The sequence below is a fragment of the Euphorbia lathyris genome, chromosome 1 (assembly GCF_963576675.1).
Source record: "Euphorbia lathyris chromosome 1, ddEupLath1.1, whole genome shotgun sequence".
Taxonomy (NCBI): Eukaryota; Viridiplantae; Streptophyta; class Magnoliopsida; order Malpighiales; family Euphorbiaceae; genus Euphorbia; species Euphorbia lathyris.
The window spans coordinates 64,528,139-64,544,868 of record NC_088910.1 but is presented as its reverse complement, the minus strand read 5'-3'; the positions used below and the strand labels follow the sequence as shown (position 1 = coordinate 64,544,868).

At 35.8% G+C, this 16,730-nt stretch overlaps 1 protein-coding gene across 1 annotated transcript; it reads left to right on the top strand.

The window, feature by feature from the left end:
* The first annotated feature begins 13,224 nt into the window (after positions 1–13,224).
* Positions 13,225–16,430, top strand: LOC136235725 (uncharacterized). Its single transcript, XM_066025629.1, has 4 exons — positions 13,225–13,915; positions 14,010–14,103; positions 14,938–15,147; positions 15,531–16,430. Exons 1-4 carry the CDS (start codon positions 13,841–13,843, stop codon positions 16,244–16,246), a joined length of 1,095 nt encoding a protein of 364 aa, XP_065881701.1. The 5' UTR covers positions 13,225–13,840; the 3' UTR covers positions 16,247–16,430.
* Positions 16,431–16,730: the final 300 nt, after the last annotated feature.

Below are 16,730 nucleotides of genomic sequence, written 5' to 3'. Positions count from 1 at the left end.
AATACCATTTGCTAATGTATATTAATTATTTCCCCCAAAATACTAAATAACTAATATTTAAAACATAATCCAAATTAATAAAAAGAATACATATATATACTTATATTTATATTGTGAAATGGGATAAATAATAATATACACATATCCTAAAATAATTATAGATGCTAAAATTCTAAAATAATTTGAAAAGAATATATTACATAATTATATATATATATATACACTAAGGATTGAAAGTCTAAAAGTTAAGAAAAAGGGACCGAAATGACATTTTTTACATTTTGGCAGATTTACCGACGGAAAATCCGTCGGTAAACAGCCTTTAGTGACAGAATTGGCAAATTACAGCAGCACTCCAATATTTTCCAGATTTGTTCAAAAGCTTTAAATTAAATCTAATTCAATCGTTTTGGACTTCCGAACTACCAAAAATGGATCATAGCCGAAAAAGGAAGTTCCTAAAACGATGTTTTTATTTTAAAACGTTATTTGAAAATATTTTTTAAATTAGAAACTTATAATTACAACGTTTTCGACACCCGAACTACCTTTTTATCGGATCACGGTTCGTATTGGGATATCAAGACGAGTTTTTTTTATTTTAAAACAAAACCGAATTTTATCTAACACGAAACGAAAATTAAATAAATACACTAACTAAATAAAACGTGACAAAATAAATAAATGACTAAAGGAATAAAAACTATAGCAAAAAAAAAAAATAAATAGAAGGAGAGAAATAAATTAAATAAAATAAAGAGTCTAGTCCTCGGATAATACCTTTAATTCGGTATCTGACAGTCGAAGCCGATTGATTCCACGAACCGCGAGCTTCCGTTTTTTAATGAAAATTTAGTAAAAAAATTGAACTTAGGAAATTTAGAATTTTTGAGAAAAAAATATTTTTCTCAAAAAAATCCACTCTCTCTCTCTCTAAAAATGTTTAGAGTGAGAAAGTTTTCCCAAAATGCCTCCTCCTCCCCTTTTCTTGGGATCCGTGCCCTTATATAAGGAAACGGATCCCGGAACAATGGGCGACGCCCAAAAAAATTTGGGCGTCGCCCAACCTAGTGTTGGGCGGCCGCCCAACGCGAGGTTGGGCGCCCGCGTCCAACCCTCGTCGGGCGTCCGTCCGATGCGTTGGGCGTTCGCCCGACGCGGTTGGACGCCCGCCCGGCGACCCTCGGGGCGTGCCCCGTGCCGTCGGACGCGTGCACTCCGTGGCCGCCGAGCGCGCGTTCTGCGCAGCTAGACGCTCGCACGTCGTGGCCGCCGAACGCGCGCTCCGCGCTGCCAGGCACGTGTGCTCAACGGCCCACGAGGGCGCGCACCGCCAGCGGTCCCAGGCATTGCTCGGGCGTCGAGAGCGTGCCACTCGCGGTGCGTCCGACGGACGCTGCGCGCACGTCTCGAGCCGTCAAGCGGGCGTTCGACCATCGTCGTCCGCGTGCGGGATGCCGTTGTGTGCCCGCGCCGTGCCGTTAATTTTTCTCAGCTTATTCTTCTCTATATATTTTTCAAAACTTCCGGAATCAATCGCTTCGACCGTCTTGTTTCGGGTTTTCGTCACAGGTCCTCCGACTCGGTGTCTACAGCAGCATATTACGATTAGGTATAGTCTGAATCATGATGTTTATCAAATTTCGTTTGTTTATGGCAATAACAATGCTAACAGGAGAAGACTTCTTTGGAATTCAATTCTCTCTAATCAAGTCAGTGATAAAAGGCCTGTCTTGGGTGATTTTAACGCAATTACTGGCGCTCATGAGAAAACAGGAAGAAGTCCCTCTGAGAGCAGCTGCGGTGATTTTAGGGATTTCATCAGAAATGGGGAACTGACAGAGGTTGACAGCTCTGGTTTGCAATTCACCTGAACGAATGGAAGAAGAGGTGACGACCATATTGAATGCAAGTTGGGCAGAGCCCTGGTTAATGATGGTTTTATGGACTGCTGGGACAGATTAAATTGCTCTATTCTCCCTCGTAGCAAGTCTGATCACTGTCTGATCCTCTTATCTTGTGCTTCTGGTTTTATTAAGAAGAGCAGGTTTCGCTTTTTCTCCATGTGGACCATGCATGGCACGCTGAGAAATTTGGTGTCTGATTATTGGTCCTCCTGCGATCTCGCTCTTCCGCCAGCTCAGCTGCTTTGTTGTAAGCTCAAGACTCTCAGGCCGAAGCTCAAGGTATGGAATAAAGAGGTATTTGGCTTGGTTGACAGCAATATTATTGCTCTGACCAGGCTTGAAGAGATTCAAAGCAGTATATCTAGAGAGGGTCTAAACGATGCTCGGTTTGCGCAAGAACTGGAAGCTCAGCAGGATCTTGACATGTACAAGAACTCTTATACAGGGACAAAAGCAGAGAAAAATGGCTTGCAGCCGGAGATCGTAACTGCACTTTCTTTCACAGGTCAGCCAAAATTAGAAAGGTCCAATCTTCTCTTGACAGCCTACTTATTGACAACACAATTGTCAGTAATGAAAATGTGATTGCACAATATGTGGTCAACTACTATGAAACTTTATTCACTGGAAGCTTGAGACATGTTAATTATGAAGCTGTCAGATCGGTTATCCCCCAAAGTGTCACTGCTATGGATGACGAGCTTCTAACGCAACGACCGTCGTGTGAAGAGATTCGCAAAGCCGTTTTCAGCATGAATAAAGATAGTTCGCCTGGGCCTGATGGATTTGGAGGTATATTCTATCAACACTTTTGGGATATTGTTTGTCATGATGTTTGTCAGATGGTTTTCAGCTTCTTTGACTCTGGATATATGCTGCCTGGTATGAATTCAAGCATAATTGCTCTCATTCCCAAGGTGGAGGGGGCTAATGAAATTCAGCAATACCGTCCGGTAGCTATGGGGAATTTCAATTACAAAATCATATCAAAGATCATAGCTGACAGACTTGCACCAATTGCCTCTAGGATCATATCTAACAATCAGTTTGGATTCATAGCAGGTAGAAGCATTCATCACTGCATAGCCGCGGCTTCATAGGAGGTCAATATGCTAAAAAAAGAAGTGCTTTGGGGGCAACATGGCTCTCAAGATTGATATTAGAAAGGCCTTTGACACCCTGGATTGGAATTTCCTACTGGCGGTACTTGAATCTTTTGGGTTCTCTCTGCAATTTAAGAACTGGATTTTAGAAATTCTGAGATCAGCTAGAATTTCAATTGCTCTGGGAGGAGGGATTAAAGGATTCTTTGGTTGCTCTTGTGGTGTCAGGCAGGGAGGCCCGCTATCCTCCACGCTGTTTGGGATTGCTGGAGACTTTCTAGGCAGATGGATTTCTAAATTGGTTGCTGAGGGCAGTTTTGATCCTATGCTGTATACCAGTACTGCTGTGTTTCCTTCTCACTTGCTTTATGCAGATGATATGTTGATTTTTTCCAAGGCTTCGACAAAAAATATGAAATGCATTAGAGATTTCTTTAATTTGTATGAAGACTTCTCTGGTCAGGCTGTTAATTGGAGCAAATCCCAAGTTCTATTTGGCAATTTCATAACTTCTGTGCGCAGAACTCGTCTTTCTGACATCCTCGGAATTAGGCAGGCTGGTCTACCGTTGAATTATCTGGGAGTCCATCTGTTTCAAGGAGCCCCTAGAGCTAGGTTCTTGAATCCGCTGATTGACAAGTTCCTCAATAAATTCAGTCTTTGGAGGGGGCAATCCCTTTCTTTTGCTGGCAAGCTCACACTGATTCAATCTGCATTGACTGGTGCTCTTGTGCATTCATTCCTTCTGTACCAATAGCCTGCTGCTCTCATAGCGAGGGTTAACAGAGCTATCCGCAATTTCCTTTGGACAGGGGACAGGGATCGAAGGAAGCTCATTGTGGTTCCTTGGAAAATTTGCTTGTCAGAAAATTGCACATGGTGGCTTGGGTATCAAAGATTACAAACTGTTTAACTCTGCCCTTCTTGCGAAATTCTGCTAGGATCTCATTCAGGGTCATGGTTTTATCATCAACATGATTCGTCTCCATTTCCTTGAACCGTCTGGGATGGCTAAAAGATACATTTCAAATTCTTCCATCTGGTCTTTGCTAAGAGCCAATTTTGAATTAATCAGAGCTGACTCGGTTTGGTGGTTTGGGGAGGGCTCGATACTGAACTTCTGGACCGACAGGTGGATTGTCTCCCAGTGATTGCAGATCAGATCAATATCCCTAGAAATATACGGGCCAAGCTGTATGATCCCCTTCAGAATTACAAGCTTAATGGTTCTTGGATTAATTTGCAGGAGCTTCCTGTTCAAGTTCAGATTAACGTCAGACAAGTGGAATCAGTCGAGGGGGCTGATTTGTGTGTCTAGAAGCCGTCAGATTCTGGAAGAGTTACGGTAAGTTCACTTTACTTAAATCTTGCTCAGGGGAACTTTGTGGCGTGGAGCAAATTCATTTGGAACTCATTTGTTCCTCCCAAACGAGCCGCCACCTGTTGGAAGCTGATGCACGGTAAGCTTGCCCTTCAATCCCTTCTTCAATCTTATGGCTTCTCTCTGGCCCAAAGGTGTGAATTATGCAAAATCGAAGAGGAAACTGCCTCGCATCTGTTCGTGACCTGTGCTGTTGCCAAGGAGCTTTGGAAGTTGATCTTCAATATTTTTGAGATTAGCTGCAATACTAACTCATGCTTTGCTGATTTTTTTAACATGCTGCATGAATCACGGATCAGACGTAGTAAAAGGAAAGGTTGGGTTTTTGCTGTCGTCACCTGCACTTGGTTCATCTGGCACATACGAAACAAAGCTATTTTTGACAATGAGCTTCCTTCAATCCAAATTCTTAAGTATAGACTGCTGCAGCTGATAAACGAGGGGTCGCACCGCTGCCGTTGCTGCTGCATGATCACCTCCTGACCCTGATTTTGTGGTTGTTCGCTGGATTGCCCCTCCGGTTACTTGGCTGAAAGTAAACACGGATGGAGCTTCGAGCTCCGCGGGCAGTGCAAGAGCAGGTGGTGTTTTCCGAAACTCACGAGGTTTTGTTGTTGGTTGTTTTGCATTTCCAATCCAGAACTCTCCTGCTCACATCGCTGAACTCAAGGCGATTATTTATGCTGTTAAAGCCGCGTGGGAGCGAAATTGGCGAAGGATTTGGATCGAATCTGATTCGACTTTTGCAGTAAACCTGTTGAATGATAGGCATGCTGAGGTTCCATGGAGGATCAAAAGAGAGTGGAAAAATTGTATTAGACACCTATCGACTATGACTTGGCGTGCTACGCATATCTTTAGGGAAGGCAATCAGGCAGCGGACAGGCTCGCAGGCTACGGACAATCGACTCCTTCTCCTTGCTGGTGGAGCTCAGCTCCTCACTTCTGTCAGGCGCTAGTGTTTGATGACTTATGCAATGTAGCGTATATTCGTTTTCTGTAACCTTTTACGTTCCTCTTTTTTCTTTTTCTTCTTTCTTCCTCCTTCTGTAATTTTTCTTTTTTATTAATAAAAGGGTTGATGGCTGTGCTGGGGGTGCCAACCTAGCTGGGATGCCCGGCCTGCCATCGCGTCCCAACCTTCATTCAAAAAAAATGAAACAAAATTGATGTTTTTTTTTGTTACAAAAATTGATGTATTAATAGCTTAAAATAAACTTTTAATTTGTAATTTATAATTTTTTTTTGACAAAAATTTGTAATTTATAATTAAGGATATAATATTAATAAATTTTAATTTATCATACAACTTACACATACTTATTAAGGATATAATAACTAGAGATTACGTCTTCAAATAATAAACAACCATATGTGTATGGTCATTTCAGTGAATTTCTTTGGCTACACGTTGACCTATGTTGGGATGAAATCCTTCGATACTCTCTGATACTAAAATTAATAAGTAATAAGAATAAAAAAAAAAAGTAGAATCTCACATAATGAAAAGAGAAAAAGTACATAGTACCTATTTATAAACTTTTATGAGTGTGAACATACCATTTCGCTCCTTGATTATGCACTGAGGTGGTTTCTACAAGGGCTTGCGGGCTTTTCCTTTATCAATGAGCTTCTTATAGTTGGATCACTTTAGGAAGCGAATTGGGCCTATTTTAGACTTGGTCTGAAACATATGTCCTTAATACGTCATGAGCTAACACTCAAAAGACTCACTAAGGGATAAGTGTAACCCGTCGTTATCAAGTAATAATCTGAAAAAGTTCAGACATCAAAGCCTCAGGATTTATACTGTAAGTACCGATTTACTGAATTCCTAATCGTTATTTAAGTAGTCAAAAGTTGGAATTGGTTTTTTTATACTAATTATATAATCTAACTGCTAACCCTAATCTCATTTCTACTAATTGATCCATACTAACTGTTAATTCCTATGAACGATAATGGAAATGATATGATAATAAAAAACTTGAAACAATATTCAAACTTAATTATGAAAAGATTTATTAATGCATAGATAGATAAAAAAAATTGGACCAACCTATCCTATGAATGTTTTTAGCACGTGATTCCCTAACTGGGTCGTGACTAACTCAAATGGCCCAGAAAGTAGGGTATGTTTATAGTGGTGTTGTCAATACCTACAATTTTCAGTATGAAATATCGTTAAGACTCATAATATGAACTCAGAACTATATTCAGACTTATGAAAAATTCAATCAATAATCCAAATACAAATAATAAATACAAATAATAATTAGGAAGGTTGTAAAAAATGTTAGGTTAGTCGAGCGGACAGACCCTCAAAGATTAATTGGATTTATATTTTTGTATTTTTTACTTGTTTATTAACAAATTATTATATAAATTCAATTACATTATGTATTAGAATGTCTAAAAAATAATAATATAAAATTAATTAATATAGAAAAACAAATATATTTGCAACATATAACTTTAAAAATGTGCAAACATCAACATTTCAACAGCCACCATTGAAACAACTCTAAAATGAATTATAATAAATAAATAAAATTGAAAAAAATACTTTTGTTCATCGTCGCTTAGGCGACGTCTAGGTGGTGTTGAGACGGCCCAGGCGGAGCCCAAAGGGAATAATTGGAGAAAAACAAGGTGAATTCTTGATTTCGAGCGCCTAGACTGTCACACCCGACCCTAAACGGCATCGGGTATGAACGGAATATAGGATAACGAACTTCGGACAGCCTGAAACCCGAACCTATATTCTAGTATATAAAAATTTATTCGGACTCCCTAAAATTTATTTAATTATTTGGCTTGGACTCGATAATTCTATCGAGCTTCCTACGTATCCCGGACGTCTTTTACTCTTTAAATCGGAAATCAAAGCCACGTAGTTCTACCTATTTTAGGTCGTTCTTTTAACTTATTAACTTGTTTAACTTATTGACACGTTAATGATTTAACATTTTACTTCATTTTATTACTATATAATTTTATAAATCATTTTATCAAAACGAATCAAAAATCGAATAAATGTTTTATCATAAACAAATAAACGTTTTATCAAACCAGTTCACGACCAAATAAACGTTTTATCAAACTGATATTTTATCAAATCAACTCATAACCAAACAGCCGCTTTATCAAACCAAATCCGTAATGAAATAAATGCTTTATCAAACCAAATTCGTAATGAAACAAAATTAACATTATATTTCAAATCATCAAATCATCAAGCATTTTCAAAACGTAATACCAAACTCGTGTGCGTGTCCATCCTCAAATTCCACCCGTGTAGCTTATCATAACATCAATCATATCAATAATCGAGATATCTCATTTATATCTCGCCTTGCCTAACGTTAGTACTACCAGCCGTGCACTCTGGCCATACCGCCCTTAGGTATGGTCTTACATTTTACAACTCCTACCCCGGACAATCCTAGATAGACAAAACTATTTTATCTATCTTTCAAAATATCGCAACATAAAAATCACATTGGATTTCAATCCAAATCTCGTCAATAATAACAATAACCGTAATAGATATCTCAATCCAAGAACAATTCGCATAAAATAATCAAATTCATTTTCTCGATCCAATTTTCAAAATACCACGATAATAAATAATCATTCTTCAAATAATGAAAATCAAAAGTATATAAATATTTTAAACAATTTAATAAAACGTATTCAAAACCACTTAAATCATTTAAAACCGAAACTTATTTTTATCTGCCACCAAAATAGCTATTTTGGACCAAATATACCGTTAGACTTGTTATATTAGGATAAGTTACTTGGACTAATTTTATATTCAAAGTTTGACACAAATTTTATATTCCACTTTATATCGACTCTAGTTGGCAAATATCAATATTAATCCTTCTATTTTAATATATAATTGTCTAACTAGAACCGAATTTAAATTGACAATATTAGTACCTCTTAAAGTTGTATCATTTTTCTTAAAACAGATATTTCAATTCACCAAAACTTAGACCATTATCAATCAATTTAACCGTGAAACATATACTAAATGCTTAACCCGTACTCAACATAATTATAGAAACCTACGGTGAAAAGTTGGACGTACCTCGTACTTCTTCGTCCTAAAATAATGATCGAATATACGAAATTACGAACTCGTAACTCATACGAGGAATAATTATCGCAACCCAACGGTGTAATGTCGGACGTTTCTTTCTATTTTCCATTTATTTTTCCTCTCCCTCTCTCTCAAATTTTCTTCTTAATTTCGTTTTTTTTTTCTAGTTCTACCTCACAAACCAACTCTCCCTCCATTTTGTTAATCTATACCACCCTTCATTTCCTTTTTATTTTTTTTTTCTTAAAAATCAGGACATGTATTTGGATTAAAATGAGTCACATATATAAATGACATGTGGATTTCATAAAAAATTAGATTATTGACATAAAAAATTAGATTATTGACACATGGATTTCAAATGGTTGAAATGTAGACATATGTCTTTTTATTACTTAAAATAATGACACTTAATTAATTAATTATTATTGTTATTTTCTTTTAAGTACCACATGTGTCAATAATATATTATGACATAGTACTTATTATTATTATTATTATTATTATTATTATTATTATTATTTGCAAATTCGTATGATATGTATACGAAATGTTGATTTTAATCCTTAAATTTATAGCTTTTTATAAAACATATTCAAAACTTTTAATTTACACCTTAAAAAATATTAAATTAATCCAATAATATACTTAAATTCATAATTAATTTATACTCTAAAAGATGTATATTGTAAGCTAGTTCGGAAAATCGAAATTCGAATTTTTTTTTGACACGGACGTTACATAAACGGTCCAGCCGGCCTTGGTTTTGAACAGTGATAGTTAGAATCATAAAGAGGAATAAAATTGAGTAAACATCAGACTAAAGATGAAAATGTATCAATGTATACGACCAATTCAAAACCCAGAAAGATCTTACAAATTAACAAGAACAAAGAAAAAGAGATTCTCCTTTGAAGGTTTGTCAACTCAAACAACTGTCGTCTGAACTGGAGACTGAACCTTGATTACTTGTAAATCATGATTACTTGTAAATCAATGGATGGTGGAAGGTTTTTGTAAATGGCAGTGGGGAATGTTAGGATTTCAGATTGCTCTCAAGGGGAAGGATACACTAACAATTAAATTCTGGATGCCTTGGAATGACAAATCCAAAGTCTTTAAAAAGAAAAATAAATATCTCAAATAATAGCTATAAAATATTCTACATTACATATTTGAATTGGGAGGAATGGGTCAAATTGTGCATTTTTACAGGCCAACTCGACGATCTGGCCAATATTCGATCAGGGGAAGTTGCTGGCCTCCAATTCGGTGAGCTAGAGGCCAAATGTTGCATTCATATTCCTTTTATGCCTGCTCGGTAATCTGGCGGAAAGTGGCCCATTTTCTTGCAGAAATGTCTCCGGTCAGCAATCGACTTATCCCTGATTGCTAAATCCCTTGAAAATTTGTCAATTATCTGACAACTATAGAAAATGTTAAAAATGTCTTTAATTCTTAATTTATGAAACCAATGGAATGAAAATAAGCAAATCAAATAAAGTAAAAAATCTAGATATAATTTTAGCTCGTGATTTTATAGATACAGGGTTTGTGTCCTCCACCTAAGCTGATTAGAATGCAGTTTCAAGTTCAATCCTCATTTTCTCAAAAACAAATAACGAAGCTTAACTTCGGAGGTGATAACAATTATTGGGACTATAACATAATTGGAAAATAAAAACTGAGACAAGATACAAAATAAAGACACGACAAGAGAAATTAAATATTTCTTGTGGGTTTGTCTACACCTCCTTCTCACACTTAAATTTGCAATAAGTTCAGCATTGCAATTTTAAAATAAAAGCATATATTATAAAAAAGAGTAAGGGTGAGAAGATAAGCTCATTGATTTGTCAATATTAACATTTTAGTCATTCTATCTATATTTTTAGATTTTTAACCGTTATATTTGGCATAAACAGATATATAGAAAATAACAGAGTAACATGGTCATTTTATATCTACTATTGTTGTCCTGAAAGTTAAGATATGTTCGGTTAAAAATCTAAAAAAATTAGACATGAGGACCAAATGGTTAATATTGACAAAAGATAAGGACCTTATAATGTGTTTTTTTTTAATAGAGAGACTAAACAGTGTGTTAGGTAAAAAAATAAAGACTTATAAATTATTTACCCTTAAATCACCACTTATCCGGATTAATCCTTGGTTTGTGGTACTTTTTATAAAAAATTATCTCATTGGACCTGGTTGAGAAATATTTTCCTAAAATGAGCTATTTCCCAACAAGGGTTAAAAATTAGGATTCTTTTAATAATTTTTACCCATAGACGCCGTAATGAGCTAGTGGACAGGAATTCCTGCTAACTAAGTGGGGCAATGGCTTCATGCCACTTCCCAACAAATAAAAAAAATTAATTTATTTTTGGTAAAAATAAAATAAAATTTATAAAAACGAAATTAATCTATTATTTTATAAAAATAAAATTATATATAAATTATAGTGATGTTATTAAATTTGTATAATTTTCAAGAAAGATTAATTTTAACCACATGCTATCAAAATTTAAAAAGATTTATTTAACTGTTATTTAACTACATCGAACCTCCTAAGCCAATTTTTCAATAAATTGAAGCAGTTTCATACATTTTTTTTATAACTGTATTGATAACATAGTAAAAGATTTTAGACAGTTTCAAAAAAACTAAACCTGCTACCTATAAATTAATCACAATTTTTTTTAAAATTGTCTAAAATATTTTACTATGTTATTAATTGCTTTTGAGGCTTTCAATCATAATTTGGAGTCTCCGCACCCTGAAGTTTGGAAAAGTATTTGGGCTTTGAAAGTTCCTTACCGTATTAGGAGTTTCCTGTGGCTCGGTGTTAAAGATGGGTTGCTTACCAATTCTGATAGGAAAATACGTCATTTGGTGGAGTCTGATGAGTGTAGCAGATGCAAAAGGCATGAAGAAACCATTTGCCATGCTCTTAGAAATTGTATTAGGAGTAAAGAGGTGTGGAGGAAAGTGCTCCCTAACCAGTTGTTGTCTGCTTTCTTGTCCCATTCTGATCTAAACTGGTTTATTGATGGTGTTAGTGGGAAGCTCTTGGCTGATCTGGAGCATGGTGTCATCATTTTTGCGGTTGTCTGTCACCAGATTTGGAAATGGAGGAATGAGGAGATTTTTGGAGGAGCAACTATTATTATCCCTAATTTGTCGGATTTCTTTTCTAGAAAGCTTTGTAATATTACTGATAGCTTCAAAGAGGGTACTCTAGCTAGGTCTAGCCAAAGGAAGGATATTCATCTTCTTGGCTGGAGTAGGCCTAGTGAAGGGGTGGTGAAGCTAAATACAGATGGCTCTTGTCTAAAGGACGGAAAAATTGCCGCTGGAGGGGTTCTGAGAGATGCTGGCGGTACTTGGGTGTCTGGGTTCGTTCAGAATCTGGATATGGGTTCTTCCTTCTCGGCAGAACTTTGGGGGATTTTTTCTAACCTCAGGCTGGCTATGAATGTGGGCTTGAAGAAGCTGTTGGTGGAATCTGACAATCTTGAAGCTGTCAGAATGATCACTGATAATAATGCTATTTGTTTAAATAGCCGGAACTTAATCAGAGGAATTAGAAGGGTTTGCTCTTCTTTTGATTCCATTAGTTTCTGCCATATTTTAAGGGAGCAGAACATGGTGGCAGACCGTCTTGCGGCTGAGGACCATGTGAGGATGTTGGGAGTCTCAACTTTTTCTTCACCTCCGAAGTTCCTGTCTTCTCTTCTGTTGGAGGATAGGGTGGGGGTTAGCTTTCCTAGGCTAATCCCGGGTTAGGTTTCTTTGGTTTTTTTGTTGTCTTTTCTTTCCCTTTCCTACCAAAAAAAAAATGCACTAAATATCAATGTTTCCAAGGAATATCAATTTTACCCATACGTTACCAAAAATTTGAAAAGATTTGTTTGACTGTTATTTAGTCACGTCAGACCTTCTAAACCAGTTTGTCGATAAATTGAATCAGTTTCATATATTTTTTTGTAATTATATTAATAACACAATAAAATATTTTAGACAGTTTCAAAAAAACTAAACCTGCTACCTATAAATTAATCACAATTTTTTTTTAAATTGTCTAAAATATTTTACTATGTTATTAATGCACTAAATATTTTTTTTTTGTTAATAATGCATTAAATATTTAATCGTAACGTTTCAAGTGAAGTGCCTATTGAGCTATAACTTATGAAATTGTGCAAATTTAATCCTAACATTTCCATACAAAATTAAATTAAAATTTTATAAAACAAAAATTCAATAACATCATTGTAATATATAATTTTATTTTTATAAAATAATAAATTAATTTATTTTATAAATTTTATTTTTATAAAATAATAATTAATTTTTTTCAAATATTTGTTGGGATAATGATTAGAAAAAATTTAAAAACAATACAGTTTTTATTCTTTTTTTTTTTAAAATATTTTCAACCAGATCTAATAAGATAATTTTTTATAAAAATTACCCAAACAAAGATTTAACTCTACTTATACTATCTTCTGTCCAAACACAATAAATTATCTGTGAACCTCACTCATTTTATTTTACTTTACCTTAATTTACACAAGCCTAAATGTTGATGCTACTATGGATGTGGTTCATTTAGATAACTAGGTGTTGGAATGGTATGTCGTAACTCCCTTAGTCATGCTATTACTTGCAGAATTGACTGTGGTCCTCGGCCTTGGCAGAAGCTACCGATTGAGCTGGATTTTGGCTTGTGATCGGTGTGTGTAGAGATGGATGCAAAGGGATATTATGGATAATTTTACCTCTAAAGCAACGGACTTCTTAGAGTTAGGTGCTACTCATGCCTCTTGTCGAAAGCTGACTGGGCATTGCTTCGGCTTTCTCCTTTCTCATATTCATCGTACTATGTTAATAGAGTAGCTGATGCTTTAGATAAAAATTCTTTGCTCTTACCTAACCCGTCCGTCTGAGACTATTTCTAATTTTGCTCTTCCTTAGGTTATCTCTGATGTAATTGGTGATCTTTAATCAATGAAGTTCGTTCCGGAAAAAAGAATGAATTTGTTTAGGCTGAGTTTGAGAATTGTTTTATCAAATCCGACCGATTCCACATAGAATAAGAAAAACAATATACTGAATTTGGACCTAAGCTAAGTATTGTTTTGAAAAGTCCGTTTGCCGGCCCATGAAAAGATCTAATTTCAAGTGAGGTTCGAGGTTGTCAAGCACCTATAGACGACGTCGTTTCTGTTAGTTGCTCAATGTTCAAAACATAGAATTCATAAATTGTAAACCCCTCAAGCCCTTCTTGCCCAAATTGCCAGAAATAGCCGGAAGAGTTCTGGTGCAGAAGATGGGGAAAACAGAGAAAGACAGACTGATTCAAACTCTTAATTCGCACCTTAACACCATTCACGATACCTTTCAGGTTTTTGTTTTTAATTTTTTAGTGGAGCCTGTGCCTATCATTTTGCTTTTGAAAAATTATCTAAATTTTTATGGCTTCTTTTCATCTTGATTAGTTATTGAATCAAACTCCAGCTTCATCACTCGATAAAGTCAACTGGGATGAAGTTGTGAAATTGGGTGATCAAGTTTCCAAACAAGCTACTATTGGTACGATTCACGTCCTATCACCCAATTCTTCTGTTTTGATACTTATATATGATCGTTACGTTCTAAATCCATGTATTCACTTGGTTTTATCTTTGATCTTATCTTGCATTTAAAGCATTTTGTATCTTTAAATCCATGTTTTGGGGCTGTTTTTCTCTTTTGTCTCTTTATTTTTTCTTATATCATGGTTTTAGTATGTTTCATATATTTAAAGTGTTCATATGTTCGCCTATTCTTTGCCTGTATGTTTGTGCATTTTATATAGAATGTATCTAAAACAGTTGATATTGTGAGAGAAGTACTATAGATGATTAAATATCATTTCTTGTTTTTCATTTGTGCCTGGCGTTCATGTATAAGGATAAGGACATAATCATTTCTTGTTATTCATTTGTGCTTGGCTGTAATATGCAATGAGATAACTGATTCTTCCTTTTTGTGCGAAGGGAGGAGGGATTAGTAGTCGTACAGACTGCATAGAGTGGATCGATCTAGGACTGGTAGATGTTTTAAACCATTACTGCTACTTTGACAAGTTGGTTGAAGATGTTTGTTTGAGCAAAACAACAATGTTGATTTGAGCTCTGGCATTTTTGTCCTAGAAAAAATCATTTTTGTTGCTCAATATGCATTTTTAAGAAAATGATGAAAATAGGAAAAATCGACTATTATCATCTACTCAGATTTTTAATAGATTTAGTCTTTATGAAGAAGATACAGATGTAATAAACGAAGAATGATACTGCTGATTGTTTTGACTGGTCATCCTCGTTTGTGTTGCCCCCTCCAAAGAAAATGCTAGGTCATTGATTTGTTTCTTTATTTACAATGCAGTTGGAATGCTTTGGACTGGGGAAAAACCTGAAGCAAAAGGAATTGAGGAGAATATGGAGACATATTTCAACATTCTGCAGGGTTTCCTTTTGCTTTCCCATGGAAGTACAGTGGGCGCAGGGCCTACTCTTACTTCCTCCATCCATGCATCTGTCAAGCAAGTTGTTGATTGCAGCTTCAAGTTGATGATGGAAACTGTACCTTCATATGGTGATCTCTCTCTCTCTCTCTCTCCCAAGCTCGTGCAAATGAACAAAATTAGTCGCATCATTAAAAGTTAAAACATGCACTAGTTGGCATGCATGCTCATGACATAATCTTCTATTATTAGTCAATATCGTTTTTTGTTCTTGATGTTTCGGCTCTTGCGGATAGAAAAATTACATTAAGATCAACTAGTTTGTCAATTTCATTTTATAAATGGAATGCTGATAATCATTGTAGGATATGCAAATTGTTGTCACGTATTTGGACACACATCTAATCTAGGCATGTCAAAGGAGAATAGTCTGGATGTACACACATATATCTCAAAGTAATATTCTGTGGTTGACTCGTATGCTTTTTCTATTTCCCCCACTTGACTCGTACAGGATCTCAGAATAAAGACTTGAAACATGTCGTCCCTCAGTTAGTTGGTGCAGTTTGGGAAGCATGCTCTGCTCTTAAGAAGACGCCTGCTTCAAATATCATAGCAATTGGGCGAGCAATGACACAAGTTGCAGTTTCAGTGAAGGATGTTCTTCGTGAGATGAAGGAGCTCAAACCAGCTTCCTCCAATGTGACAAAGGAATCTTGTGATGATACTTCCCCAAATGAAGAAAGCAACTCTCATGGTGACAATAATTCAAGTGATGATGATCTAGGCAATGACTTGTCACCAGAAGAGATGAAAATTGCTCAATCAGCAGTTCTTGTTGTTTCTGAGGCAGTTATAGTAATAAAGGAACTTATCCGCACAATAACAGGTTTGCTTAAGCAAGAAAAGCCTGATGACACTGGCGATTTTGTGGATTCTTTGGAGAAGTTACTGAAAATGTGTCAAGATATTGGTGTACAGATTGACGAGCTTGGAGCTTGTCTTTATCCCCCACAAGAATTTCCCGATATAAAGACAGCCTTGGATAAAATATCTACAGTCATTGGTGACATGCTGGCTGTGGTCGAAAGTTTCAAAAGCTGTTCGGAACCTTTCGTACAGGCATGCAACGGTTTGAGGAGTTCAATAAAACGAATGGAATCTGAAACGGACTGCTCCTGTACTACAGATATAGAAGTCAAATTGCAGAATGTTGTTTTAAGCAATTAGAGAGAGAGATTATGAGTGTATATCAATTCTTTTTCATGAACTCGTTTACACTATGGCTGATACATGTTTTTTTAGTGCTAGAGGTTTCACATGTTTTAATTCTTATTTATTTCTGTGAAGCTACTGAGAAAATGAACTAGAAGATGTTGATTATCATGTATGAAATGCTGATAATTGTTGCGGATGTTTTGTTTTCTTTAGAAGATAATTGTAAGAATCATTGGTTAAATGTAATCAGTATGTTCAAAAGAAATTACTATATCTAACTTCTACTCACAAGTCATTTCCTTGGTCCGCTAGAATGTCCTCGATGGGATCTTAACATGGCCTTAGAAGATAGTTTGCTCTTATCAATTACGATTGACTTGGATGAACAATAGCTCTAATTGTTCAAGTTAAAATTTTAGTGTACCCAAAAGAAAGGATCCCTGAAGGGTTGAACCAATCAATTGGATTCATGTGCGGAAAATATAATGGTTTCTTG

Excerpts from the sequence above, each read along its gene's own strand:
- LOC136235725 (XM_066025629.1), top strand. The coding sequence starts at position 13,841 with ATGGGGAAAACAGAGAAAGACAGACTGATTCAAACTCTTAATTCGCAC. Across the intron at positions 13,916-14,009 it reads CCATTCACGATACCTTTCAG|TTATTGAATCAAACTCCAGC; the intron begins GTTTTTGTTTTT and ends CATCTTGATTAG. Across the intron at positions 14,104-14,937 it reads TTCCAAACAAGCTACTATTG|TTGGAATGCTTTGGACTGGG; the intron begins GTACGATTCACG and ends TTTACAATGCAG.